Below are 26,133 nucleotides of genomic sequence, written 5' to 3'. Positions count from 1 at the left end.
TGCAGGTAGTGGGTGGGTGTCTCATAAGCAGTGTAGCCTAAGTTTGTTTTTCGTTCAGTTCAATTAGTAAATTTATTTTTCAATTTAAAATTCTGTGTTTATATTTTCTCTTCTTTTTGAAAACTAAATATCTATTTTTAATCATTTTTTACCATGCATTGCATTGTGTAGACTGTGTAATGCTGCATGCATCTGGAATGTGAGCGGTGAATTTTTTTTAGTAGTTAATATTTTTATACCTGTATACAGAGCAATCTAATAAACATATTATAGTAATGTTCTCTACTTCCGTGTAGGTTCCTATTATTATTTTTTTTTCTCTTTAGGGCCACACCTCCAGCATATGGACGTTCCCAGGCTAGGGGCCAAATTCCAGCTGCAGCTGCCAGCCTACACCACAGCCACAGCAATGCAGAATCCAAACTGTCTGTGACCTACACCAGAGCAACACCAGATCGTTAACCCACTAAGCAAGGCCAGGAATCAAACCCACATCCACATGGATACTAGTTGGGTTCATAATTCACTGAGCCCAAACAGGAACTCCCCTTTTTTCCTTTGAATTGAAATGCAGTTGATGTATAAGAAATATATGTTACAGGTGTAAAGCATAGTGATTCACAACTTTTAAAGGTTATATTCCATTTGTAGTTGTTATAAAGTAGTGGCTGTATTCCCTGTGTTGTTCTGTATATCCTTGTACCTTATTTTATACCTAGTGGTTTATATCTCTTAACCCCCCTACCCTTCTCTTGCTCTTCTCCCCACTGGTAACCACTAGTTTACTCTATCCGAGTCTGTTTCTTTTTTGTTATATTCACTAGTTTGTGGTACTTTTCAGACTCCACATATAAATGATAGTGTGCAGTATTTGTCTTTCCCTGTCACTAAGCACAATACCCTTCAAGTCCATCCATGTGGTTGCACATGGCAAAATTTCATTCTTTTGTAATGGTTGAGTGGTATTCCTGTGTGTGTATATACATCTTGTTATTCATTCATCCATGTGTTGATGGACACTTAGGTTGCTTCCATATCTTAGCAATTGTAAATAATACTGCCAGGAATATTGGAGTGCGTGCGTCTTTTCAACTTAGTGTTTTTGGGGTTTTTGTTAAATACATACCCGGTAGTGGAATTGCTGGGTCACGGGTAGTTCTATTTTCAGTCTTTAAAGAAATCTCCGTACTGTTTTCCATAGTGACTGCTCCAGTTCACATTCCCACCAACAGAGTGCAAGGGCTCCTTTTTCTCTGCATCCTCACCAACGTGTTATTTGTGTTCTTTTTGAGGATTGCCATTCTGGCAGGTTAGAGTTACTATTGCATGGTGGTTTTGAGTTGCCTTTCCCCGATGATTAGTGATGTGGAGCATCTTTCCCTGTGCCCATTGGCCATCTGCATGTGCTCTTTGGAAAACTATCTATTCAGGTCTTTGCCCATTTTTAAATTGGGCTGTGTGTATTTTTGATGTTGAGTTATATGAGTTGTTATATATTCTGAATATTAATCCCTTTTCAGTCATATTATTTGCAAATATTTTCTCCCATTCAGTAGGTTGTCTTCTCATTGTTTCTCATTATCAGTGGTTTCCTTTGTTGTGCATAAGCTTTTAAATGTAATTAGGTCCCAGTTGTTTATTTTTGCTTTTATTCCCTTTGCTTTAGGAGACAGATCAAAAAAAAAATTGCTATGATTTATGTCAGAGTGTTTTGCCGGTGTTTTCCTCTAGGAGTTTTATGGTTTCTGGTTTTACATTTAAGTGTTTAATCCATTTTGAATTTATTTTTGTCTGTAGTGTTAGAGAATGTTCTGGTTTGATTCTTTTACGTATAGCTGTCCAGTTTTTCCAACACCACTTATTGAAGAGACTGTCTTTTCTCCAATTGTGTATATATTCTTGCCTTTTTTGTCATAGATTAAATGACCATTAAATATGTGGGTTTATTCTCCTATCTTTCATTTACTTAATTTGGTGTCTTGAAACATCACTTTTTCTTTGTTTTTTAAAATTATTTTCCTGTTAGTAATACAAATTACTTAATTTTTATCTGCTTCCCCACCCACAAAATGTTCTCATTTTCTTTACTTTAGCAAGCACTATAACTAACCTTAAGCAGCCCAAGGCTAGTAGTCTTCCTTTCATGGATATTATCTTGATAGCTCTAGGCTTTTACTTTATCCCTTTAAATATCAAGAATGTTTGTTAGAATTTCTTCTGTTTGATTGCCTTTATTCTTCATTGTTGTAGTTTTTCCTTCCTTGTAAAAATGACTTCAAAAATAAACCTTAGGAGTTCCCATTGTGGCTCAGCAGTAATGGACCTGACTATTATCTAAGAGGATTCAGATTTTATCCCTGGGCTTACTCAGTGGGTTAAGTATGCAGCATTGCCGGGCACTGTGGTATAGGTCAGAGACACAGCTTGGATCCTGCATTGCTGTGGCTGTGGTGTAGGCTGGCAGTTACAGCTCCAGTTCAACCCCTAGCCTGGGAACTTCCATATGCCCCACGTGTGGCCCTAAAAAGAAAATAACAAAAACAAACCAAAAATAAACCTTGGCCTGGTATGGTTTTGGTCTTTATCTCTAGAAAGAAAGACCAGGTTAGTTTTATACGTGTATGTATAAGAGCCCTCTAAATTTCAAGTCTTAAAATGTTGAAATTTTTTTTTTTTAAGCTTTTCAATCTGTTTAGAGAAAGTGCTTCTTTTTCTTTTTCTTTTTTTTGAGCCACACCTGCCACATATGGAGGTTCCCAGGCTAGGGGTCTGATCAGAGCTGTAGCCGCCAGCCTACACCTCAGTTCACAGCAACGCTGGATCCTTAACCCACCGAATGAGGCCAGGGACAGGGATCGAACCCACAGCCTCATAATTCCTAGTTGGATTTGTTTCCACTGTGCCACAACGGGAACTCTGAAAAGGTGCTTTTTCTTATATTTACTCTCCAATTGTTTATACTATCATTTTCTCCCAGAATTACCCCTTTTTGCTTAATGGTTCTTTTCCTTTTCTTACTCTCTCTCTTTCTCCTGATAGAGATTTAGAATCTTCTCCTCAGGCATATTCTTTTTGTTTTGTTTTCTCTTTTCCTCATATTTAAAAAAATAGAGAAATGTTAATCTTCTTATTTCCATTATTAATATTTGGATGTAGTTTGTTCTTTTTCCTGTATAAAAATAAAATTGGCATATTTTAGGAGCGATTCCCCAAACCGCCAGTCTGTGCGTTGCATTTTGTTAGACCCTTACTCTTGTGAAAATAATTTTTTGCACCAGCATTTTTTTAAACATTAAGGAAATTTCATGTGCATATTCAGATTTTAATTTCGTGTACATATTCAGATTTCTGGCATCTCTGTGGACGTGTGAAGGTCTGCCAGCACCGAGCTTTAGAGTCGAGAAGCTTCTGCCCATGCGCCTACTGACTCATTCCTCCCACTCCCCTCACGCCTGCGCCTTCCCTCCCACTGGTGGAGAACGATTTCCCTATAGTCGTATTGATGTCTGAGGAAGGAACTTGGCATATTTTCCGTAGGCAGCTTGCTCATGTGTTTGTAAAACCTTATCCACCTCCTTGGCATTTGTATTTCCATGTTGTCGAAAATGTTTTTCCGTAATGACAGAGTACTGTAAAGATCATTTTTTTAAAGGAGGGGCGGTGATCTGGTGGCAGTGTTCAGGCTCATGTCAGAGGTGGCCTGAGCCTGGGGACCAGCGCGGCCTGCGTGGAAGGCTCGGCTGGCTCTGACAGTTTGCCTCACAATCCTAGGTGAGTTCTGTTTTTTAATCCCCTTTTAGTGAAGCTTAGAGAGCTAGTAAGATAGTTGTGGAGCAGAGAAGAAAGGGCAAATTCAAGAAAATCTCCTATGTCAAAGGTTCCTGAGTATACTGGCTTGCCAGAAGAACTCACAGAACTCAGAAAAGTTTAAGTCATGGTTATGGTTTATTAAAGAAAAAGAACACAGATTAATATTAGCAAAGAGGAGTTCCCATCGTGGCTCAGTGGTAACGAACCCAACGAGTAACCACGAGGACGCAGGTTCGATCCCTGGCCTCCCTCGGTTGGTTAAGGATCTGGCATGCTATGACCTGTGGTGTAGGTCACAGATGGGGCTCAGATCTGACGTGGCTGTGGCGTAGTCCAGCAGCTGCAGCTCCAATTTGACCCCTAGCCTGGGAATGTCCATGTGCTATGGGCACAGTCCTTAAAAAAAATAAAATAAAATCAGCAAAGGAAATGGGTACATAGAGCAGAGTTCAGGAGAAACCGGGAGGAGCTTTCTGTTGTCTTCTCTCAGTGGAGTCTCACAAACTTAATTCTCCCAGCAACAGTGTGTGACGACATGTACCGAGTATTGACAACCAGAGAGGCTCACCCAATCTTTAGTGTCCTCAATTTTCTTTTTCTTTTTTAACATTCTAAAAATAGATACTATTGCCTTATAAAATTACTTCTTTTTTTAAAATCAAATTTTATTTATTTATTTATTTTTTTGTCTTTTTGCCTTTGCTAGGGCCGCACCCGCGGCATGTGGAGGTTCCCAAACCTAGGGGTCTAATCGGAGCTGTAGCCACCGGCCTACGCCAGAGCCACGGCAACGCCAGATCCTTAACCCACTGAGAAAGGCCAGGGATTGAACCCTCAACCTCATGGTTCCTAGTTGGATTCTTTAACCACTGCGCCACGATGGGAACTCCTAAAATTACTTCTTTATGGAATTTTTACAAAGGTGACACACAATGCTCCTTGAGGGAAAAAGGTAGGGATGACTCTTCTTTTTTTTTTTTTTTGTCTTTTTTGTTTTTTTAGCTATTTCTTGGGCTGCTCCGGCAGCATACGGAGGTTCCCAGGCTAGGGGTCCAATCGGAGCTGCAGCCACCAGCCTACGCCAGAGCCACAACAACGCGGGATCCGAGCCGCGTCTGCAACCTACACCACAGCTCACGGCAACGCCGGATCGTTAACCCACTGAGCAAGGGCAGGGACCGAACCCGCAACCTCATGGTTCCTAGTCGGATTCGTTAACCACTGCGCCACGACAGGAACTCCGGGATGACTCTTCTAATACTGGTGGTGATTACACCTGGTTAAAAGTCACGTTTTAAGCACATACACACCCGTGTCACTTCTGTGCCTAAGAGGTACCTGAAAGATGCCTAGCGGTAGTACCATAGTATCTTACTAAAAATGTGGCTTGCTTCATTCCTTGACCTTGATACTGAACTTGAAAGATAATAAATAGAAGCCAGAGCTACCCAAAGAATAAGATAAATTATCTGAGCAGATTATTTGCAAGCAAGACAAAATATCTACCTCATAGCAAATTCTAACTATTTATTTCCAAAAGTTCAACAGTGATTACCCACTGATTAGTTCAGTGTTATTCGGCTCCAAGTAAAGAATGCATTAGGCGAAAAGGAGAGAGAGTGGCTCAGTTCTTCCCTCTTCTCAGTAATGATAATGACCAGTCACTCAATTCAAATGACAGTTTTTCCTTTTGTTATCAAATCCAAGTTTGTGTGCCCAAAGCATAGTGAGGCCAAACTGAAACATCGGACTTTGGCACAATGAAAGGTTTATTGCAGGGCCAAGCGGGAGAAGAGACAGCTTGTGCTCAAAAAACCCAAACTCCCCTATGGCTTTCAAGGGAAGTTTTTATAGGCAACATTTGGGAGGAGGGCTATGGGCATGTGACCGACCTCTGCCTGGTAGGGAGGTGACAGGGTGCTGTTCCAGGAATCTCAGGTTCGTCTTCTTCCTTCCAACCAGTCTGAGGTCCAGTGCTTGGGATCAGCGCAAAATTACCATCCTCCCCCTGGGGGGCACGTAGTTTCTGTAGAAGAACTCATTGTCAGATTGTTGTATATTCCTTTGCGGAGGAACCAGGGCCTTCCCCGGGCTGCACTTGTATTTCTTGACTGCCTTTCCTTTGTTTCTGCATTCCCTCACTCCCCTATTTAGTAACTGTTTGAATCTGCCCTTCGGAATTTAGGGATGGTCCAGGAGGTTGAAACCTTTTTTTCCTACGAAAAAGCAATGGGATACAGGGAAAGTGTTTTGTATGCTGGAGGACTCCACAGGGTCCTGCTCAGCGTCACTTGCTTCGCCCTTGCTGTACCCCGTTCCAGAAATTGTTACCTCTTTCCATCATGTCATTGAAGCTAGAGACTTAAGAGTCATTCTCTTTTTTGAAAAAAGTTATTGCGATAATTTACATATAATACAATTTCTCCTTTTAAAGGGTACAATTCTGTGGCTTTCAGTATATTCTCAGTTACATGATCCATCACACAGTCAATTTTTGAACATTTTCCTTACCCTAGAAGAACCTCCCAGGTGTCACTCCTCCCACTTCCATCTTCCCACCTCTCCTAGCCATACGTAAAAACCAGTATTTTTGTTTTCTATAGATTGGTCTATACTGGACATGTCTTATTAGCGGAAGCATGTAATACCTGGTCTTTTATGACTGGCGTTTTTGGCTTAGTGTCAAGCATGGTGCATGTTGTAGCATGCATATGTGCTTCCTTTTTACAGTCAAATTGGTTAATCTCTACCACAGTTTGTTTATGCATTCATCACTTGGTGGCTATTTGGGTCTAAGAGATATCCTTGATGTCTTCCGTTCTCCAATCTTGACATCCAGTCCATCTGTGCATAGCGCCCATTCCGCTTCCAAAGTCTATAGATTAAACATCCACTGTGTCTCGCTATCTTGGCCTCCTAATGGTCTCCCTGTTTCCTTTCATTCGTAGCCAGAGTTACCTCAAAACAAATAGGATTGTTTACTCTCCTTCCTAAAACCCTTCAGTATGAAGAACTCCTTGCCGAGTCCTACAGAACCCTGCCTGAGGGCCTTGCAAATCCCGATGCCCTCAGTGACTAGGCAGGGCATCGGCCAGACTGGAGTGGCAGGGTGGGGGCAGCTAGAGTGCACACCTCATCCCAGGATCTTTGAACTCCTAGCTTTTAGGACAAAATGTACGTGGTCCTTCCCGTCCTTCAGGATTGGGGCCCCACTCCTTCGTGTTGTTCACTCTGCTATTTACTGTTTTTTGGGCAAAGTGATCTTTCAGTTCCTCAAACGTGCCAAGCATTTGTTCTCCGCAGTTCTTTGTGATGCCGGACCCACTGCCCCGACTTTCCAGGCCGGCCCCCGCCCCTGCCACTGCCACACACTGTCTCCTTCTGCTCTGTGCCCGTTTGCTTGGCTTTTGGTTAGAGTCCCTGAGGGTGAGGACCCCTTTTGTTTCAGAGAGTGGAACTGATTGACATCTGGAGGAAAGCACAGGGCTTTCTTTCCTCCTCACATCTTCACATAATGTACGCAACACGGTTTGGAACCCCCAGATCTAAGAGAAAGCTTTCTTACTGTATTTGACGCACTCTAAGAAATAAACGCTCTAGTGTGTGTTGCTCACATTTAACTCACATGTGCTCATCATTTTCCCTTTTTAGGTGCTATTTCAAGTGGTTTCCGGCTGGAAGAGTCTCCATTTGTTCCCTACGACTTTATGAACAGCAGTACTTCACCAGCCAGTCCTCCAGGTTCAATAGGAGATGGCTGGCCACGTGCCAAATCGCCTAACGGCTCTAGCAGTGTTAATTGGCCACCAGGTAAGATGCTGACAGCTCCTTTCATGAGAATTTCTTTCCATTCAGACTCGGACACCTCTAGACATACCAGTGATTTGGCCCCGCTTCGGGGTGATCGGTCTGAAACTACACTAGGGATGAGGAAGAGTGCGGAAATGAGGGAGAAGTTGAGCCACAGGTCCCGGGCTGCCGGGTGAACCTGGCCCTTTACTGGTGCCTTTATCGCCAAGCTTCGAAGGTGGGATTCGTCCCACTGACCCACACGAAGCGTGGTATAAACCTTCACTGATTGATCTTCTCCAGTTGTGTCTGGGGACTGATGTGGCAGAATTTCCATGTACTGAGGAATCGCCAGAAATGCGCCCTGGACTTGCTGTGCCCTACGTAAATTGCTGAAGGCACTTTAAAATGTTCCTGTTTAGACCCCTAGCCTGGGAACCTCCATATGCCGCGGGTGCAGCCCTAAAAATACAAAAGACGACAAATAAATTAAATAAATAAAATAAATAAAAATAAAATGCTACTGTTTAAGAATATATAAACCTAGAGATACTACTTCATGCAAAAACTTGCAAGTTATTCAAATTAATAAAAGCTTTTATTAAATATGATATCATGTCAGCCTGTTAGGGTATTGGAAAATAATTTGAGAATATTGAAAAAGATTTGAGACTTGCATAAACTACAGGAATAAAACTTTTGGGTAATTAGTAATGAATTTTTAGATGATGACTAAGCCTGAACTAATTTTACATTTTTATTTCCAGAATTTCGCCCTGGTGAACCATGGAAAGGTTATCCAAACATTGACCCTGAAACTGACCCTTACGTCACTCCTGGCAGTGTCATAAACAATCTTTCAATTAATACTGTGCGGGAAGTTGACCACCTCAGGGACAGGAACAGTGGTAGGTGATGATGATGCAGGAGATTGTCAGAATGGCTCAAAGTCTATGGGAAACTCCGCGATAAGAGACAGTCCCTACACACCACAGCACCTCACCTCCAGAGGGCTCCAGACAGCTATAACAGAATTCTTGGTTTCCCCTGGGTGACTCAGAGCCACTTTAAAAATGAGGAGGATTTATTATCACTTGATATGGTAAACATGTGTATTAACTTACTGAATCAACACGAAGGACCAACAGACACTCGCTTTCCAGTAACTGTACTAATAAGTGAAGGTTGGAGTTCCTGTTGTGGCTCAGTGGTTAATGAACTCCACTAGAAACCATGAGGTTGCGGGTTCGATCCCTGGCCTCGCTCCGTGGGTGAAGGATCCAGTGTTGGTGTGAGCTGTGCTGTAGGTCGCAGACTCAGCTCAGATCCTGTGTTGCTGTGGCTGGGAACTTCTGTATGCCACCGGTGAGCCGCCGCCCCCCCAAAAAAGACAACTACCTGAAGGTTGTTACCTAGTTCATAACAAGTTTCAGTATTGTGCTTTTTAAGAAATGGGTGTTTCTTATCAAAGATGCTATATTGGTGTTTGTTTACACACCCTGGATATTAAAGAGCTTCCCTCTGGAGAAGCAGTTGGCTTTGTCTCTCAGAGAGTGAAAATAAGAACGATTGAATGGCCCCTACAGTCCAAACGCACTTTTTAGTAGGTTAGCAAATAAAATCTTCCTCAACTACCCTCTGGTTGTTTTTCACCCCGGGCATGTACAAGTATTCCATGCATGCAGTAGAAGAAAGGTGAATGAAATGAATGAAGATAACTTCTCTTGCTGTAACATATATCCTTGTAGCTAGCCCTTTAAACAGTTTATGATAAAATGTGAAACAGTCAACATTTTCCATTAAATACATAATTTGTTCACAGGTGTTTGCCATATCACAGTGGTGAGATCAGAGTCCTCATTATTCTAAAACGGCTGAATTTAGCAGACAACTGTGTATAGAAATAGTTAAAGCCACTACTTTTCGCAGGAGAACGTGGACAGAGCCAACCATAAAACCTCACAGCCTGGTAGTTAGTGAATCTGGCAGCAGGAGCTGTTACAGTGATCCACGTACTGCTTGAGTCTGGAGCTAAACAAGAGTTAGTGGTCAAGGGGATTTCTACAAAATAGGAAGGCAGGCCAGGTTTTGGAGACTGAGTGTGGGGCACGAGGAGGGAGGACAAAAGCCTGGCTCACGGGTAGTGCCCGTGCACCTTGGTGAGCTGTCTGTCTGGGAAGAAGTCACTGGCGTTCAGAGACAGGAGCTGGGAGCTCCTCAAGGAGCCCGGTGCTGAGAGCAGAGCAGGTCCTGCCCCGGGCCTCAGGCTGTGTCTCCTGGGCCGAGTGGATTCTCACAGGCAGTTATGGGGGAGGAAGACAAGGTGGGAGGGACGCCTCTTCTGAGCCATGGTGAAGACAGTGAGCAAGCTCTCCACATGCTGCTTGGAAGGCAAGAGGGAGGCTGCAGGCGTGGGCACTGTCCCTGTGGCCCCGATCAGGCCCGTTTCCTTTCTTGGGCCATAGCCTTGCAGTGTCACTGGCTGCCTTTGCTTATTTGAAAACACCACGTCCTGTGTTCTGGGGATGACTAATTGGGCTCTTCCCCCACGTAGGGTCATCCTCATCCTTGAACACCACGCTGCCTTCAACTAGTGCCTGGTCATCCATTCGTGCCTCCAACTACAACGTTCCCCTCAGCAGTACAGCACAAAGCACTTCAGGTGGGCCTCGTCCCGGGCTGCCGAGGCTCTGTCGGAGGTCGTGGTCATCAGACCTGGACCGGGGCTGTTGTGTTTAATCCTTCCTCTTTTGCCCTAAAGTTGTCTTTTCAAGGAGCCAAGAGAGTATATTTCTGAGCCAGGGAAAATATTTTTAACACCCTTTTAAAATGTGCTATATGTTAACATTAAAATGTACTATATGTTTTAATGTAAACTATGTTTAACACCCTTTTAAAATGTACTATATCCAGCAGTCATTTACCAGAATAATCAGCTTTTACCAAATAGCCTCTCTTCATCTGAGAGCCATCTCTGCTCTGTAGTTAAATGTAATTTAATTCAAAACAGTAGTTTTCAACTATTTGCAGTAAAGGCCCTTTTGTTTTTTTAATACCCAGTCCTTTGCAGACATCACTTTTCTAAAATATAGTAAATCCGAGCTTGGAGATGCTAGAGAAATGAGGACACACTTGGGAGTGGAGGGCAGTGTCAGATGGCCGGCAGAGTTTGCAAACGCCCGCTCTGCGTTTCTGTTCTTGGACAGTCTCAGACCAGTAATAAACTCTGCTGACCAGTCTTGCCGTCACACTTGGGAATGTTCTGACGTAAGGACATGCCCTTGATGAATAAATAGTTGATGCTGATGAATGTTACAAAATTGTCTATCCCCTTCTCCCTCCTCGTTTTATTAGTGTTACTTTGATTGCGTTTTCTGTGTGCCTGGCTGGGCGCTGGACCCATAGGCAAGTTGCATAACCTCTCTGGACCTCAGTAGAATGTGTGTGAAGATCAGACGTAGCGAGTGCACATCAAGCGCCCAGCCGTCCGGGGAATGTCTGCTGTGAGGACTCCCTGAGCTGGGGCAATTTTTGTAGTCATTTTTTCAGGAGTACACAACAAAGTGCTAAAATCTAATGCCCTAAGAGCCAGTCCTGGGTGACTCATTGTGCTTGTTAAGTAAGGTAAGGAATTCCCAGTTGCTATTTTAGAGCAGTTCAGGGCAGTGTTACGTGTAATTTTGTGCACTGGACTAAGAGTTGCACAGGTCTTAATTGTTTTAATAATAGACCAAACGTCTGTTTTGAGGCGAAGGGAGCAGTTTCCTTTTGCCTTTTTGTTTTTCTCTGGCAGTTTAGTTCGATTTGGGGATTTTTGTTGGTTTCTTTTATATGATTTGCTTTTAGTAGGGGAATGGACATTGTCATTTTTCAGTTTTTCTTTTTGGAAAGCATTTCTCTCTCCTCTCCCTAACTTGGTTTTTTTCTTTCGAGTAGCCAGAAATAGTGATTCCAAATTGACATGGTCTCCTGGTTCAGTTACAAACACCTCTCTGGCTCATGAGCTGTGGAAGGTCCCTTTGCCACCTAAAAACATCACTGCTCCGTCCCGCCCACCTCCGGGACTGACTGGTCAGAAGCCACCCTTGTCTACGTGGGATAATTCTCCCCTTCGTGTAGGTGGAGGATGGGGAAATTCTGACGCCAGGTATACCCCAGGTAAGGTGATATGCATAAGGTGGCTTCATGTGGTTTTATTTGCTGAACGCTAACCAGTCCAATTTAACAGAGACCTAAATAGCAGACTGTTGCATACTCCTCTCTAAAATAGGATTGGCACTTAAATAAAAACCATAACATTCCTAGTTCATTGCTACCTCTTGCAATTTCCATGCTTTTGAGAGTCTTAAATTTTACTTTAAATTTTGCCCCCTTATCGTTTCCCCAAAGACACACACACACAGCAGTTAGTGGTCAAGTTAATGGAATGAGAATCTCCTTTCCTTTAGAAGCTCCTCAGGAGCTCATCTCAGTGGATATAGTGACTTCCCGCTCATGGCAGGCATCAGATAGTGCCATGTCACATGAGCAGAAGCCTGACAAGCCTGGGGAAGGTGGGAGCAGCTCATCTGGGCCTTGAAGAATGGGGTCTGTTTGGCGAAAGCTTGGCCTGTATTTAGGATCATCGTAAAAAAGTGTTGACTAAATAGAGACATTTGCGAGTGAAAGGGACATGCTGTTAGTGACTCCTGTAGGCCCAAAGCAGACTGCCCCAGGCAGACTGGGTCAGACGTCTCCCTCCCTTCTCTAGATGACTAGCTCTGGGTTTATACTGGCTTCAGGTCCTCACCCACCTCCCCCAGCATACACCATACACAGCACAAGTGGAGTTCAGAGCTTGTCTGCCAGCTCGCCCAGGAGATAATGGTCTGATCCTTCATTCTTCCCTGTCCCCAAAATGTACCAAACTTTCTCATCTCCAGGCTGAAAATGGTAGTAAAACCTCAGTAATAAATCTCTGATCTTTAGACAGGTGATTGGCTGAAATAAAACTTGTAGTATTTCCTTTGAGGGAAAGTTTTAATTATGGGAAAAGCACACTTGAGTCTGTTCCAAGCTACCAAATGCAAATTCGTATAATTGGTGTCATGTCAGTGGTTCTTTGAGGTCACAGACATCTTCTGGGTGTCAGCTAAGTGACTGGTGGTGCACAATAGGGGGGAGAGATGATAGAAGTGGCCTGGGAGCCCCTATCTTTAGGAAGGCTGGTGGAGTGGAGTGTGGTCAGGAAGCCTGTAAGAGTCAGCCAGGTAAGCAGAGGGAGCAGTATCTGCCACGGCAGAGATTTGGAAAAGCAGGAGGGTTCCCTGTTGGAGTGAGAGAGTGGGGGAGCGGGCAGTGTTCTGCGAGAGCAGTGTAGGCTGAGCTGTGTCATGCAGCCATCTTCCGAAGCCACCCCTAAGTCTCTGTGAGGCAGTTTTAAATGGCTTGTCGATGGGATGACGTGATGGGGTTTTTTCGTTTGTTTAATTTTTTTGTGTCGTTATTTCCCCAATACATTTTTTTTTTTCCCTACTGTACAGCATGGTGACCCAGTTACACATACATGTATACCTTCTTTTTTTCCCATTATCAGGCTCCAGCATAAGTGACCAGACATAGTTCCCAGTGCTACCCAGCAGGATCTCATTGCTAATCCATTCCAAAGGCAATAGTCTGCATCTATGAACCCCAAGCTCCCCATCCATCCCATTCCCTCCCCCTAGGCAACCACAAGTCTGTTCTCCAAGTCCATGATTTTCTTTTCTGTGGAAAGACTCATTTGGGCCATATATTAGATTCCAGATGTAAGTGATATCATATGGTATTTGTCTTTCTCCTTCTGACTGACTTCACTTGGTGCGAGAGTCTCTCGTTCCATCCATGTTGCTGCAAATGGCATTATGTTCTTTTTTTATGGCTGAGGAGTATTCCATTGTGTATGTATACCCCATCTTCCTAATCCAGTCATCTGTCAATGGACATTTGGGTTGTTTCCATGTCTTGGCTATTGTGAATAGGGCTGCAATGAACATGCGGGTGCATGTGTCTTTTTCAAGGAAAGTTTTGTCTGAATATATGCCCAAAAGTGGGCTTGCTGGGTCATATGCTGGTTCTATGTATGGTTTTCTAAGGTACCTCCATACTGTTCTCCCTAGTGGTTGTACCAGCTTATATTCCCACCAACAGTGCAGAAGGGTTCCCTTTTCTCCACATGATCATGTTTTATTGCTCTGCTGCTTGGAAAGAGAGGGTGCCCTGAGGCTGGGCAGGAAGGTCAGATGAGGAGCCCCTGTGGTGGCCCAGACTAAAATCAGGAATGTCTGGATGATGGCAAGCCCTGAAATCCCCTTCGTACTGCACAGTCTGTGGGATGTGCATGCAAAGCCGCAGATCGATAGCTGCGAGCATCACAAACTGAGCCTGTTTCCCAAAGGCTACCATTTTGAGAGAGTTGTGCCTTTATAAATGGGAAGGTCCCAGAGCCATGTGGCCTTTGGTTCGTTAGCCTGCCACATGTTGAGCTGGGAGGCCTCTGAGCCCACTCTCCCCAGACACAGAGCTGCATGCCCCAGGGATTAACGCCTAGTCAGAGCTGGAGTGCTCTGGGCATTTGGGCCTAGGGAGGAGATACCCCACGGTGCTGGTGAGTAAGAAGGAAGAGAAGGGGAGTTCCCACTGTGGCACCATGAGTTATGGACCTGGTGTTGCTGCCGCTGTGGCGTTAAGTCACAGCTTCAGCTCAGATTCGATCCCTGGCCCAGCAGCTTCCACATGCTGAGGGTGCTGCTGAAAAAAAAAGAAGAAGAAGAGAACTCCAGGAGCCCAGGCGATCCTCCTGAACGTCTCTAGTCTGACTGCGTGAAGAGTCACTTGGAAAACTGACTTTCCGTTTCCTTCCTTGTTTAGGTTCCAGCTGGGGTGAGAGCAGCTCAGGGAGAATAACAAATTGGCTTGTTCTAAAAAACCTTACACCTCAGGTAAGAATATCCTGTATCCTGGTTTATGTGGCTACGCCAGGTAGCATGGAAGCAAAGGTTTCTATTCTTGTCTGAGAGGGGGACTGGCCAGGCCTTCGAAGTGGTGCTAAGCAGACATCAAGGCCAGGCAGCCGAAATAGCAGAGGGTGGTTTTAGATGCCTCAGGCAGCCTGGTGGTCTGATGCAGTGGTTTTTGACACTGTAAAATGCACGGGAATTGAGTCTCACCCCAGAGACTCTCCTTTAGTAGATCTGAGCTGGGATCAGGGATCTGCATTTTTATAAGGGCGTTCAGATGACTGTGGTGCAGATGGTCCTTGTATGCCCTTTTAGATTAGAACGTTTTCTTAGTCCCTGGACTGCCCCCTCCTCGGGAGGCTGTGTGTTAAGAGCCCACCCCCATCATCCCCAGGGAGCAGTGCCTTCATGAGTCCTGTCCTCAGGGCAGGGAAGACGGAAGACAGGAAGCCACAGCAGGGGCAGTGACTAAGGAATTGGGGCTCTGGGGAGTGTCCAGGAGTCTAGAGGCCACAGAGGTATGGCTCCGGGACCAGCGAAGGTTGGGGGGACGGGACACTACCTCATCACAGCAGTCGCATCCCAGTAAAGAACCTTGGGTGAGGAGTTCCACTGTGGCTCAGCAGTGATGAACCCAACTGGTATCCATGAACGCGGGTGCCATCCCTGGCCTCGTTCAGTGGGGTAAGGATCCGGCGTTGCCGTGAGCTGTGGTGTAGGTCGCAGACGTGGCTCGGATCCTGTGTTGCTCTGGCCTTGGCGTAGGCCGGCAGCTACAGCTCTGATTCAACCCCCAGCCTGGGAACCTCCGTATGCTGCGGGTATGGCCCTGAAAAACAAACAAACAAAAACGAACCTTGGGCGAGAGTGAAAGGACCAGCCTGGGACCACCTCCCTGGATGGTCCTTGTGGCAGTGTGTCTAACTGGCAGGTCCCATGCTCTGTTTCCTAGATCGATGGCTCAACTCTGCGTACTCTGTGCATGCAGCATGGCCCACTGATAACATTCCACCTGAACCTCCCACATGGAAATGCTTTGGTCCGTTACAGTTCAAAAGAAGAGGTAGTGAAGGCACAAAAGTCTCTGCACATGTAAGTTGGCCATTCTGCACTTGGCACCTGGAAAGTGCCCTTGGTATTGCAAGTGTGGAAATCTCCCATTAGGGTTCCCGTGGAGGGAGGGGGGTGCAATTCATGGCACAGTGCTCCATCTCTGGGCCAGCCCAGCTCTCGAAGTCCCATAACAGCAGCAGCCGCCTCACAGTATCTTGGACAGTACTCAAAAGCAAGGGGGCGGGGGGGGGGGGGTTGCATCATCTCAGATCAGAATGGCTCTAGACAAGCCTTTCTTAGGAGACAAAAAGACATGATCCTGGAGTTCCCGTCGTGGCGGGCGCAGTGGTTAACGAATCCGACTAGGAACCATGAGATTGCGGGTTCAGTCCCTGCCCTTGCTCAGTGGGTTAACGACCCGGCGTTGCCGTGAGCTGTGGTGTAGGTTGCAGACGCGGCTCGGATCCTGCATTGCTGTGGCTCTGGCGTAGGCCGGTGGCTACAGCTCCAATTGGACCCCTAGCCTGGGAACCTCCATATGCCGAGGGAGCGGCCCAATAAATAGCAAAAAAAAAAAAAAAAAAGACATGATCCTGAGGCTGCAGTGGCACCGGGTGGCATGTCTGGGCCTGGAGAGCCCTGGTGCTGTGCGGCCTCCTGGGCGCTGGGTCCTTGTGTGCTCTCCCTGCTCCCTCCATGCTCGCCCTCGCGCATCCATTGCTTTTTCAGCAGAGACTCAAAGTTGCCCCTGACCCGTGTGGCTCAGTCAGACCCCTCAGACGGCCCGAGTCTTCACCAGGCCTGCTTGTGTCTCTCTCCTCCAGGTGTGTACTGGGGAACACTACTATTCTTGCTGAGTTTGCCAGTGAAGAGGAGATCAGTCGTTTCTTTGCACAAAGTCAGTCTCTGACCCCTTCTCCCAGCTGGCAGTCTCTCGGGTCCAGCCAGAGCCGGCTGGGCTCCCTCGACTGTTCCCACTCATTCTCCAGCCGGACCGATCTCAATCACTGGAATGGTGCTGGGCTGTCGGGAACTAACTGTGGAGACCTTCATGGCACTTCCCTCTGGGGGACCCCACATTATTCCACAAGCCTGTGGGGTCCTCCGAGCAGCAGCGACCCCCGGGGAATTAGCAGCCCATCCCCCATTAATGCTTTTCTTTCTGTTGACCACCTGGGTGGGGGTGGAGAGTCCATGTAACAGTGTAGACTAGACTCCCGGACTGCGACCTCAAGATGAGAAAGAAAGGAGCACTAAGTCGGGCTCGCCGCCTGCAGCCAGGGGCCACCTGTGGGAACAGCTATTCTCTGCACATTTTCCACTTTGTTTTCCCTGAAACATATCAGTTTGAATACTTGAATCATGCAGGCCAATATTATAATGTGAAAAGGTATCTATCTATTTACACTCCCAAATAGCGCCATACATGCTAAACCGTATAGAATGAGCTCACTTGTGTATATTCATCATGTTTAGCCTTTGAGTTCTTTTTTTTTTCCCCCTTTCTAGCCCCTCCCCCTCCCTCCATTCATTCTTTCTCTTTTCTTTTTTCTTTTTGCAAAACCATTTTTTGGGCTGATAATGAATGAGCTTTTAACTTTGCACTGAATGATGTTCTCTCCGTCTAATCGGCAATATGGGGGGGCAGCTGTTCCAGTGTAAATGTTTACTCAAGGATGTTCTTAAAAGGTGTGCGCTCTCTACTATGCCTTGATGTTTGCCTACCTTATTGTGGTATCGTGGAGTTTAAAAGATCAAGTTATGATACTGACTTAGGACTATAAATGAAAGTATTGCACCAGTTTTTTCATGTTGTAAAACTAAAGAATTTCGCTCTGCAGTTTGAAAAACTGTGGCCACAGCTGTGACTTGCAGCCCACCTGCCACCCAGGACGGGCCCTGCACTTTGAATAGGCTTTCCATTTTGTTTTGAAGGTTCCCACATTGAACCTTCTTGTTTACAGATTTTTTTGTTTTGTTTTTTGAGAAAAAAAAAATGTTTACTCTTCCATCATTTAAAAAAAAAATTAAAAGACAAAAAAAAATGGAGGATGATTTAAAAGATGCTTTCTATCTCTGGGAAAAAGGAGCAGCATTTGGCCATGTTCTTTTGTTTTTCTATTCCTGTCCTAAATCAAAGAGCATGGTTCTCAGGAAAACCAGTTCCCCAGTTTAAAAAAAAAAAGAAAAAAAAAGGAAAAAAAAGGAAAAAAAAAACAAAAACAACAAAAAAAAACCAACCTCCTTGTAGTTTCTTATAGGAAAGAAAGAAAAACCCCAACTTTTAGCACTGATACTACATATTGCTCTGTTAAAGAATTTTCTCTGCCAAAAAAAAGAAAAAAGAAAAAAAAACAACAAAAAAACGCTTAAAGCTGGAGTTTGAGATTCTGCTTTCAGATGCTGTCTTTTTATTAGTGAGTGATGATGGTTTGCTAATAATCAGTAGGTATAATTTTTGTAATCCCATCAAGTGGCTCTCTATGTTTCTGCTCTCTCGTGACTGTGTTCATGTCTAACTGTTGTACCTTAAAGCCGAAATCCGTAACTATGCATACTGTAACCAAGGTATTGGGCCTACAGAATTGTTCGTTGTATAAAAAAAATTTTAAATGTTGTTGCGAACTAACGAGTTACACCATTTTTAAAATTTCTTTCTCTCCTCCCCTCCTCTGTTTTTGTTTTTGTTTTTTTTTTCTTTGCCCACAAATGGTATTATAATGCTTGCTTAGTCAAAGAAGAGAGACTAAACAAGGGTAAAAATTTTAACAGTACAGAATTTGCCATCATTTCATTGCCTTGATTCTAACTGTTTGTGTCCTAAGATGCAAAAGAAGTCAGTGGCTTTTAACTGTTTACAAATAGAATGTGATTGTAAAATGTACAGTTTGGTTGTGTTTGAATTATGAAATTTCTTCAGATATAATAAACCATGACTTTTTGGCTGCTCAACATTAATTGTCTCTTTTTTGTGAATTTATTTGTACGCTCTTTTTTATAATGAACGTTTCAACGTTGCTATGTATGAGGGTTCTCATAGAGCAACCGAGTAAAAATCTAAGCAAATATTTGAACATTTTATCCGAACTGATTCACAATTTCACCCTGAAATAATGTGAGAACAATGGGAAACTGTAGCTTGCTCCTTCCTACCCTCTTTGAGCATCTTTGGGATCTGGTTGCTCAAAACTCTTCCGTGACTTCATCTTCCCCACCATTTGTGCCCATCTCAAGCCTCAGCAAGAGACCATTTGGAACATGAAGCTTAATGACTTGACAGTGTTCTAGTGTTAAACTCTCATACCTCTGTTACAAAATGAGAAACGCCACAGCCCGGACTGGCCTTTGCTTCCCCCTTCACCGCCCTCGCTCCTCACTGCCGGGAGCCCGGGGGGCAACTCCTGTGTATGTATTTCAGTGTATGACTTCAAATCATGCTCCAACTTGCCAGATGTAAGCTAATGTTGTTGGACACCTTAATAGAAGCAAATGTTGTTCAATGCAGTCAATGTATATGGACTTCCATACTGGTTTTTCCAAAAACCAAAGGTAGCTTTGAAAAACCACGTCTGGAAATGTTTGGAACGTTAAGCTGATTGACCTTTTGGGGGCTTTGAGTAGTATATAATTGACTTCATAACTGCGTTCATTGTATCGTTAAAGTGTTTGGGAATTTTTTGCGCTTGTTATGTGACAATAAAGTGTTTGATTTAAAAAAATGAAAAAGCGATTTGGTTGTTGCCGAGTCCTTCAATAAAAACAATTCTCTTCCCGAAGCCACCGTGTTGCTCCGCAGTCTCCCTTGGGCTCTGGCCACCACCTGGGGCCTTTCCCGGCCTCGAGTGTGACATCCCCTGGCTCCGTGACCTCGAGTCACTGACAGCCTGCAAGGGTTGGTCCAAAACATCGTATCACATCCAGCCGCGCATTTCCAAGTAAGGCTCCCAAGGGCCACACAGCTTCTGCTCCGCTGGGCGCGTCTGGAGCGGCTCTGACTCCACTCTTCCTTCCCCTGTGGGCCTGCCCAACGCTGCCTTCCCCTCAAAGACAGTAATCACCGGGGTCAGCTCGCCTTTTTTTCTTTTTCTTCTTCCATCAAGAGTAGGCGCCTCCTGGGAGTTCACTTGGGCCACAGCAGAGTAAGGATCCAGCATAGGCACTGCAGTGGCTCAGGTCAGGATTTGATCCCTGGCCCGGGAACTTCCACATGCTGTGGGCACGGCCAACGAAAGAGAGCAGGCACCTCCTCCCATCGGTGCTTGCGACAAAAATGTGGTCCCCTCTCTGGTCATTACTATTGACAACCTCCAGCCAGTGAATAAATCTCTTGCTCATCTTTGTAATCCGTGTGGTCTCATACACGGTAGTTGCTGAATAGATAGGAAATAGCAGGTGTTACCTGTGGACTTTTGAGAACTAGAAATTGTGCTAGTACCTTGTTAAATTGTGAGGGGTGGATGATAAAAGTGACATTCTTGACAGACAGGGTCTAAATTAGGTTAAATAGTATTAAGAGGAGCTACTTGAATCAAGAAGAGAACGACAAATTGAGGTTGCGCTGAGCACGGTGGCTAAATACTCAGCCGAGAGGTCATCTCCATGCATTGAGACTTGACCGATTCTCCCCTCTTCAGAATTTAGGAGATGTTTTCCTGTTGATCCTTTGATTTCACATGTGCACAACGGGGGTCGCTGAACAAGAGCCCAAACCAGCCCAGATAAACAAACCTTGAAGGCCCCTTACCAAGACCAGGCCTCTGGCCCTGTCGGCACCACCTCTGAATAGGCATTTGCAGGGTCCTGGGGAAAGAGGCTAACAGTTGTATGTGTTAAGGGTTTTCTACACACCTAGTACTCTGTACATGTTTTGTCACTTAACTTTCAGAGCAGCCCAGCCTGGCCCTAGAACTGGAAACAAAATCCTAGTACGGTGTATTTCTCCAGTTGACTCTCAGCTCCCTCCGAAGTTAAGACAGACAAAGTGGATCCTCTTGGGATCTGGGGGGCAGAGTTGGTTTTTGTTTTGTTTTTTTAAAAAACTGCATTTTATGGAGTTCCCATTGTGGCTCAGCAGTAACGAATCTGACTGGTATCCATGAGGATGCAGATTCAATCCTTGGCCTCGCTCAGTGGGTTAATAGGGTGTTTCTGTGAGCTGTGGTATAGGTTGCAGACACGGCTCGGCTCAGATCCTGCGTTGCTGTCACTGTGACAGGCCGGCAGCTGCAGCTCCAACTCTAGCCTGGGAACTTACACATGCCACAGGTGCAGCCCTAAAGAGACCAAAAAAAAAAAAAAACCTCTACATTTTAGATGAAAGCTGCAAGCTGCAAATGAAGGTTGCATTTGGCTCCATCCTGTTTTTATCTTAAAATAGTGTTTGAAATAGCCAGTTAAATTGCTCTTGTTCAAAAAGTCTATGATGCTTCAGAAAGATGGGCCATGAACATACAGCCCATGAACCCCGAATGAAGAAGCAGGGCTGGCCAGCTTCAGCTCTGGATGCCAAGCAGCAGAGAGAGCTCCGGCAGAGGAGCAAGTGAGTGACTTTCCAGCCGAGTCTCGGGCCCTGTCTCAGCCCTCGGGGATCCGGATGCCCCCATCCTGCCAGCTGTTGACCCATTAAGTAGAGAAGCCCCTCAGCCTGCTGGGAGAGCAGGACTCGGCTTTGGATAGTGAGGGAAGCTGCATCCATAGATCAACCAACTTCCAGGAGAGGACAGACCTGGATGCCAAGACCTAAACAGTCTGCAGGCCTGAATCCCACTTTGTGGACCTCATTACCATAGTCCCGTAGCACTGAACCACCTGGGTTTTCATTGATTTCATAATTGTTTTTTTGTTTTTGTCTTTTTTTTGCCATTTCTTGGGCTGCTCCCACGGGGCAGATGGAGGTTCCCAGGCTAGGGGTCCAATCGGAGCTGTAGCCACCAGCCTGTGCCAGAGCCACAGCAACGTGGGATCCGAGCCACGTCTGCAACCTACACCACAGCTCACGGCAACACCAGATCCCCAAGCCACTGAGCGTGGCTGGGGATCAAACCCACAACCTCATGGTTCCTAGTCGGATTCGTTAACCACTGAGCCACGACGGAAACTCCTGATTTCATAGTTTTAAAACTCAACTTCTTAAATCAATTTCTTTTTTATGTTAAAGATTTTTATTTTTTCCATTATAACTGGTTTATAGTGTTCGGTCAATTTCTTACTATACAGCCAAGTGACCCAGGCACACTACGTATATACATTCTTTTTCTCACATTATCCTCCATCATGCTCCATCGTAAGTGACTAGATATAGTTCCCAGGTTAAATCAATTTCTTGACAAAGGATGGTGATGTGACCATGTATGGAAAATCAGAAGGGAAAAAAAAAAAAGGAAAATCAGTACTGCCTGCCACAAACAAACAAACAAAAAAAAATAGGGTTCCCGTTGTGGCTCAGAGGGTTAAGGACCAGACATAGGGTCCATTGAGGATGCGGATTTGATCCCTAGCCTCACTCCTGCTGTGGCTGTGGTGTAGGTCGGCAGCTGCAGCTCAGATTCGACCCCTAGCCTGGCAACTTTCATATGCCGTGGGTGTGGCCATTAAAAAAAGAAAAAAGAAAAACACCTCACTGAACCAAAAAATGTATTCACCTCCAGGTGGAGACTTACTGTGAAAGTTCAGAGGGAGATGAGATGGCCTTGCAGGGGGGTTAAAGGCATGGCACCCCAGAGTCTTCTTGTGACACAGCCACACAGACTGCAGGCTGAAAGCTTTACTCATCTGTGATCCAGTCTTTACTTCTTTAACTCAAAAGCCCTGTTAGGTCACCCCTGCCCCCAGGGGATAGAGGACCCAACACTTTGGAAACTGCTGCTCTGGGAAGCAGGCAGTCAAGGTCAGCTCCCAGAGGTGTCTGCTGGGTCCTGCCTTGAAATGCTTCTCCACTGAGAAGTGCTACCACAACCACTGACAGCAGGGGCAGCTGAAATAAAAGCCCCATCTTTCTTGACCAAGGTGGCATTTGAAGCAGCAGCCGGGTTTGGGGAAAGAGCCATGCCACAGGATGGGGCGCAGGGTAGAGTGAGCAAGGCGGATGATACAGGAGGCCAGCTGGGGGGTGAGGGGGTGGGACAGGGCAGGCTCCACCGTGGCCGCCTGCTAGAATCACCTGGAAGCTTGCAGAAAGTCCCTGGGCTCAGGCCCCCTCACAGAGAGTCTTAATTCAATGGGGCACCAGCGTGGTTTTGTTGTCTTTTGCTTTTTTTTTAGGGCCGAACCCATGGCATATGGAAATTCTCAGGCTAGGGGTTGAATCAGAACCGCAGCTACCAGCCTACACCACAGCCACAGCAATGTGGGATCCGAGCTGCGTCTACAACCTACACCACAGCTCAGTGCAATGCCAGATTCTTAACCCACTAATCGAGGCCAGGGATCAAACCCGCGTCCTCATGGATACCAGTCAGTTTCCTTACTGCTAAGCTACAACAGGAACTCTGGCACCAGCGTGTTTTAAAACCTTAATTTTTTAATAACACATCTTACATTCTGAGATCTTTCTGCTTCTTCTGTCTCCCCACTAGGGCATAAACAAATGCGCCAAGCCCAGTTGAGTCTTACTTGGCCTTCTACCACTGTGAGCTCCACGAGGGACCCTTATGATGATGACACTTTTTTTTTTCTTTTTTGGCTGTGCTTAAGCCACAGCAGAGAGAACGCCAGATCCTTAACCGCTAAGCCACCAGGGAACTCCCTAAGTAAGTCGCATTTAAAGACAATCTCAGCTGCGTAAGGATGGGCAGAAATGGGACATCATGAATGCCTAAGGGCCAGGAAGCCTGGCAGAGGCAAAGCTCTTCCCACAGGCCCACCTGTGCCCATAGGTACCATTTATTGGTTAAGGGCAAGGCCTCTGGAGGTAGACCACGCTGGGTTGGTTGAAATTCTCACCAGATCATCTGCTAGCTCTGTCTCTAACCCCCAACATCCAAAATCCATCCGCTTCTTCTCCAAAACAGATCCTTAGTCCAACCATCTCTCCATCCCTAGCCCCATAACCTCAGCCAGGACAACTGGAGCCTCCTCCCCCTTCTTCCTCCCCCTCTCCCGCCCCCCGCTTCCTCCTCCCCTACTTCCTTCTTCCCCGTCTCCCTCCCCCCTCCTCTTCCCGCCCCCCCCACCCGCCCCTGGCTCCGCTTCCTCCACCCGGTTCCTCTTCCCACGCCTTCCTCCCCCACTTCCTCCCCCTTCCTCCTCCCCCCTTCCTCCTCACCGCCCCCGTTCCTTCTCCCACACTGTTCCTCCCCCCACACACCCCGTCTTCCTCCTCCCCCGGCTTTCTCCTCCCCCGCTCCCCCGGCTTCTCCCCCCACCACCCCGGCTTCTCCCCCCGACTCCCGCCCCTTCCTCCTCCCCCGGCTTCCTCCTCCCTCTGCTTCCACTCCCGCCCCACAGTCCATCCTGCTGACAACAGCCTAGGGTGATCTTTGGCCTTTTTTGTCCTTTTAAAACCTAATTTAAAAAAAAAAGCCATAAAACCCCTAATTTTAATGATCAAACATAGTTTCATATAATCGGGAGCGCCGTTTTAAAGTTTACCGCTCAGTGGGTTTGGGCAAATGCATGCGCCCAATATAGCCCTCATCCCAGGCAAGGTGTAACCCATGTCCATCACCCTAGCAAGTCCCCTCGGGGCCCCTAAACTCAAGGGCCTCGGCTCAACCACATCCCCATCTCCTTTATGACCCTCCGGGGCTTTCTGCAGCCCTGAGGAGAAGACCCAAACCCCTTACCACAGCCTTCGAGCTGGCGTGCTTCAGGCTGGCAGCACCCACCCCACCCCCCCACGTCCTCACCTGCTCCCCTCCCCCCAGTCCTCCCTTCTCCCTCTGGAGGAATCCGTCCTCGTCCTCCTCTGATTCGCTGTCGCCCTAGGTGATCAGTTGGCTGGCCCCGGATCCCCCCACACTGGAGCCGGAAACCTTCCCCAAGCCTTCTCTCTCACCCGCAGCCATTCTCTAGTCCAGGACAATCGTTCTCAACTGGGGGCGATTTGGTGCCCCCGCGCCCCGCCCTACCTCCCGCCACCTGGGGACATTTGGCAATGTCTGGAGACGGTTTTTGGCTGTGACAACTAGGAGGAGGGGAGATGGCTCCCCAGCATCCAGCGGGTAGAGACCAGGGATGCTACTCAGTGTCCTTGAGCGCAGACGACAACCCCCGCAGCAAAGGACTATCCCGCTCCAAGCGCCCACAGCGTGGACAGTGGGAAGCTCGCGTCCAGCGCATGCTCCATTTTAATTTCCTTCATAGCATCTCTTCCCACCTCCAAGGAGTCCGAGCGCTTCATCTCCGGCCAGAACGAATGCATTGTCATCCTCCCATCACTGCAGAGTGAAGGTCAGATCAGGTCTCTCCCCAGCCTCCAGCCTTTCAGTTGTTCCCAGTGTACGGGGCGTAACCGCAAGCTCCTTTCCACGGCTTTCACTATTTTATAATAATAAAAATTATCAGAGTTCCCCTCGTGGCGCGGGGGAAACGAATCCGACAAGGAACCATGAGGTTGCGGGTTCGGTCCCTGCCCTTGCTCAGTGGGTTAAGGAGCCGGCATTGCTGTGAGCTGTGGTGTAGGTCTCAGACGCGGCTCAGATCTAGCGTGGCTCAGATCTAGCGTGGCTGTGGCTCTGGCGTAGGGCGTCAGCAACAGCTCCAACTAGACCCCCAGCCTAGGAACCTCCGTATGCCGCGGGTGCGGCCCTAAAAAGACAAAAAAAAAAAAAAACGAAAAAAAAAGAAAGAAAAAGACAAAATAATAATAATATTATAGTTGACTTAAAGTGTTGTGCCAATTTCTGCTGTACAACAGAGTGACCCAGTCATACAGTCATGCATATACATAGAGATACATTCTTTTTTTCATACTAACTTCAGCCGTGGTCTATCCCGAAAGACTGGATGTGGTTCCCTGTGCTGTACAACAGAACCTCATTGCTCAGCCATTCTTTCCCCCCCCGCCCCCCGGTCTGTCAGGAGTTCCCATTGTGGCGCAGTGGAAACTAATCTGACTAGGAACTATGAGGTTTCGGGTTTGATCCCTGGCCTTGCTTACTGGGTTGAGGATCCGGCGTTGCCGTGAGCAGCGGTATAGGTCGCAGACGCGGCTCGGATCCTGCGTGGCTGTGGCTGTGGCTGTGGTGTAGGCTGGAAGCTGTAGCTCCGATTCTACCCCTAGCCTGGGAACCTCCATATGCCGCAGGAACGGCCCTAGAAAAGACAAAAAAAAAGAATAGCATCATCACCACCAACGACAAGAGTAACTGAGATGGATGTTGTCGTCACAGCACTAAGACACACCGAATTTTCCAGATCCAGCATCACGCATTTGGAATAAGGATAACGCTCACCTCCAGGGTGGCGACTTGAGGGCTTGGAGACATCGCACTGTGTTGAGAGCGGCCATTGGCCCAGTCGGTGAGTTTATGTAAGGTGGGTGGCAGTGCCTGTCCTGGTGCAC

General features: G+C 46.4%; 1 protein-coding gene across 7 annotated transcripts in view; it reads left to right on the top strand.

The window, feature by feature from the left end:
* Positions 1-17,862, top strand: part of TNRC6A (trinucleotide repeat containing adaptor 6A) — a 109,967-nt gene extending 92,105 nt beyond the window's left edge. For 6 of the 7 annotated variants that reach the window (XM_047780287.1, XM_047780285.1, XM_047780283.1 and 3 more), the window contains 7 exons: positions 7,462-7,620; positions 8,367-8,507; positions 10,154-10,261; positions 11,536-11,757; positions 14,488-14,558; positions 15,529-15,668; positions 16,454-17,862. In XM_047780287.1, coding sequence (XP_047636243.1) covers positions 7,462-7,620; positions 8,367-8,507; positions 10,154-10,261; positions 11,536-11,757; positions 14,488-14,558; positions 15,529-15,668; positions 16,454-16,829 — 1,217 coding nt within the window. In that variant the 3' untranslated portion in view covers positions 16,830-17,862. Of the gene's footprint in view, positions 1-7,461; positions 7,621-8,366; positions 8,508-10,153; positions 10,262-11,535; positions 11,758-14,487; positions 14,559-14,970; positions 15,255-15,528; positions 15,669-16,453 lie in introns of those variants that run through there. The other variant, XM_047780286.1, reaches the window with a different exon arrangement.
* Positions 17,863-26,133: the final 8,271 nt, after the last annotated feature.

The sequence above is a fragment of the Phacochoerus africanus genome, chromosome 5 (assembly GCF_016906955.1).
Source record: "Phacochoerus africanus isolate WHEZ1 chromosome 5, ROS_Pafr_v1, whole genome shotgun sequence".
Taxonomy (NCBI): Eukaryota; Metazoa; Chordata; class Mammalia; order Artiodactyla; family Suidae; genus Phacochoerus; species Phacochoerus africanus.
The sequence above is the reverse complement of the archived record's forward strand: the minus strand, read 5'-3'. Positions and strand labels throughout refer to the sequence as shown.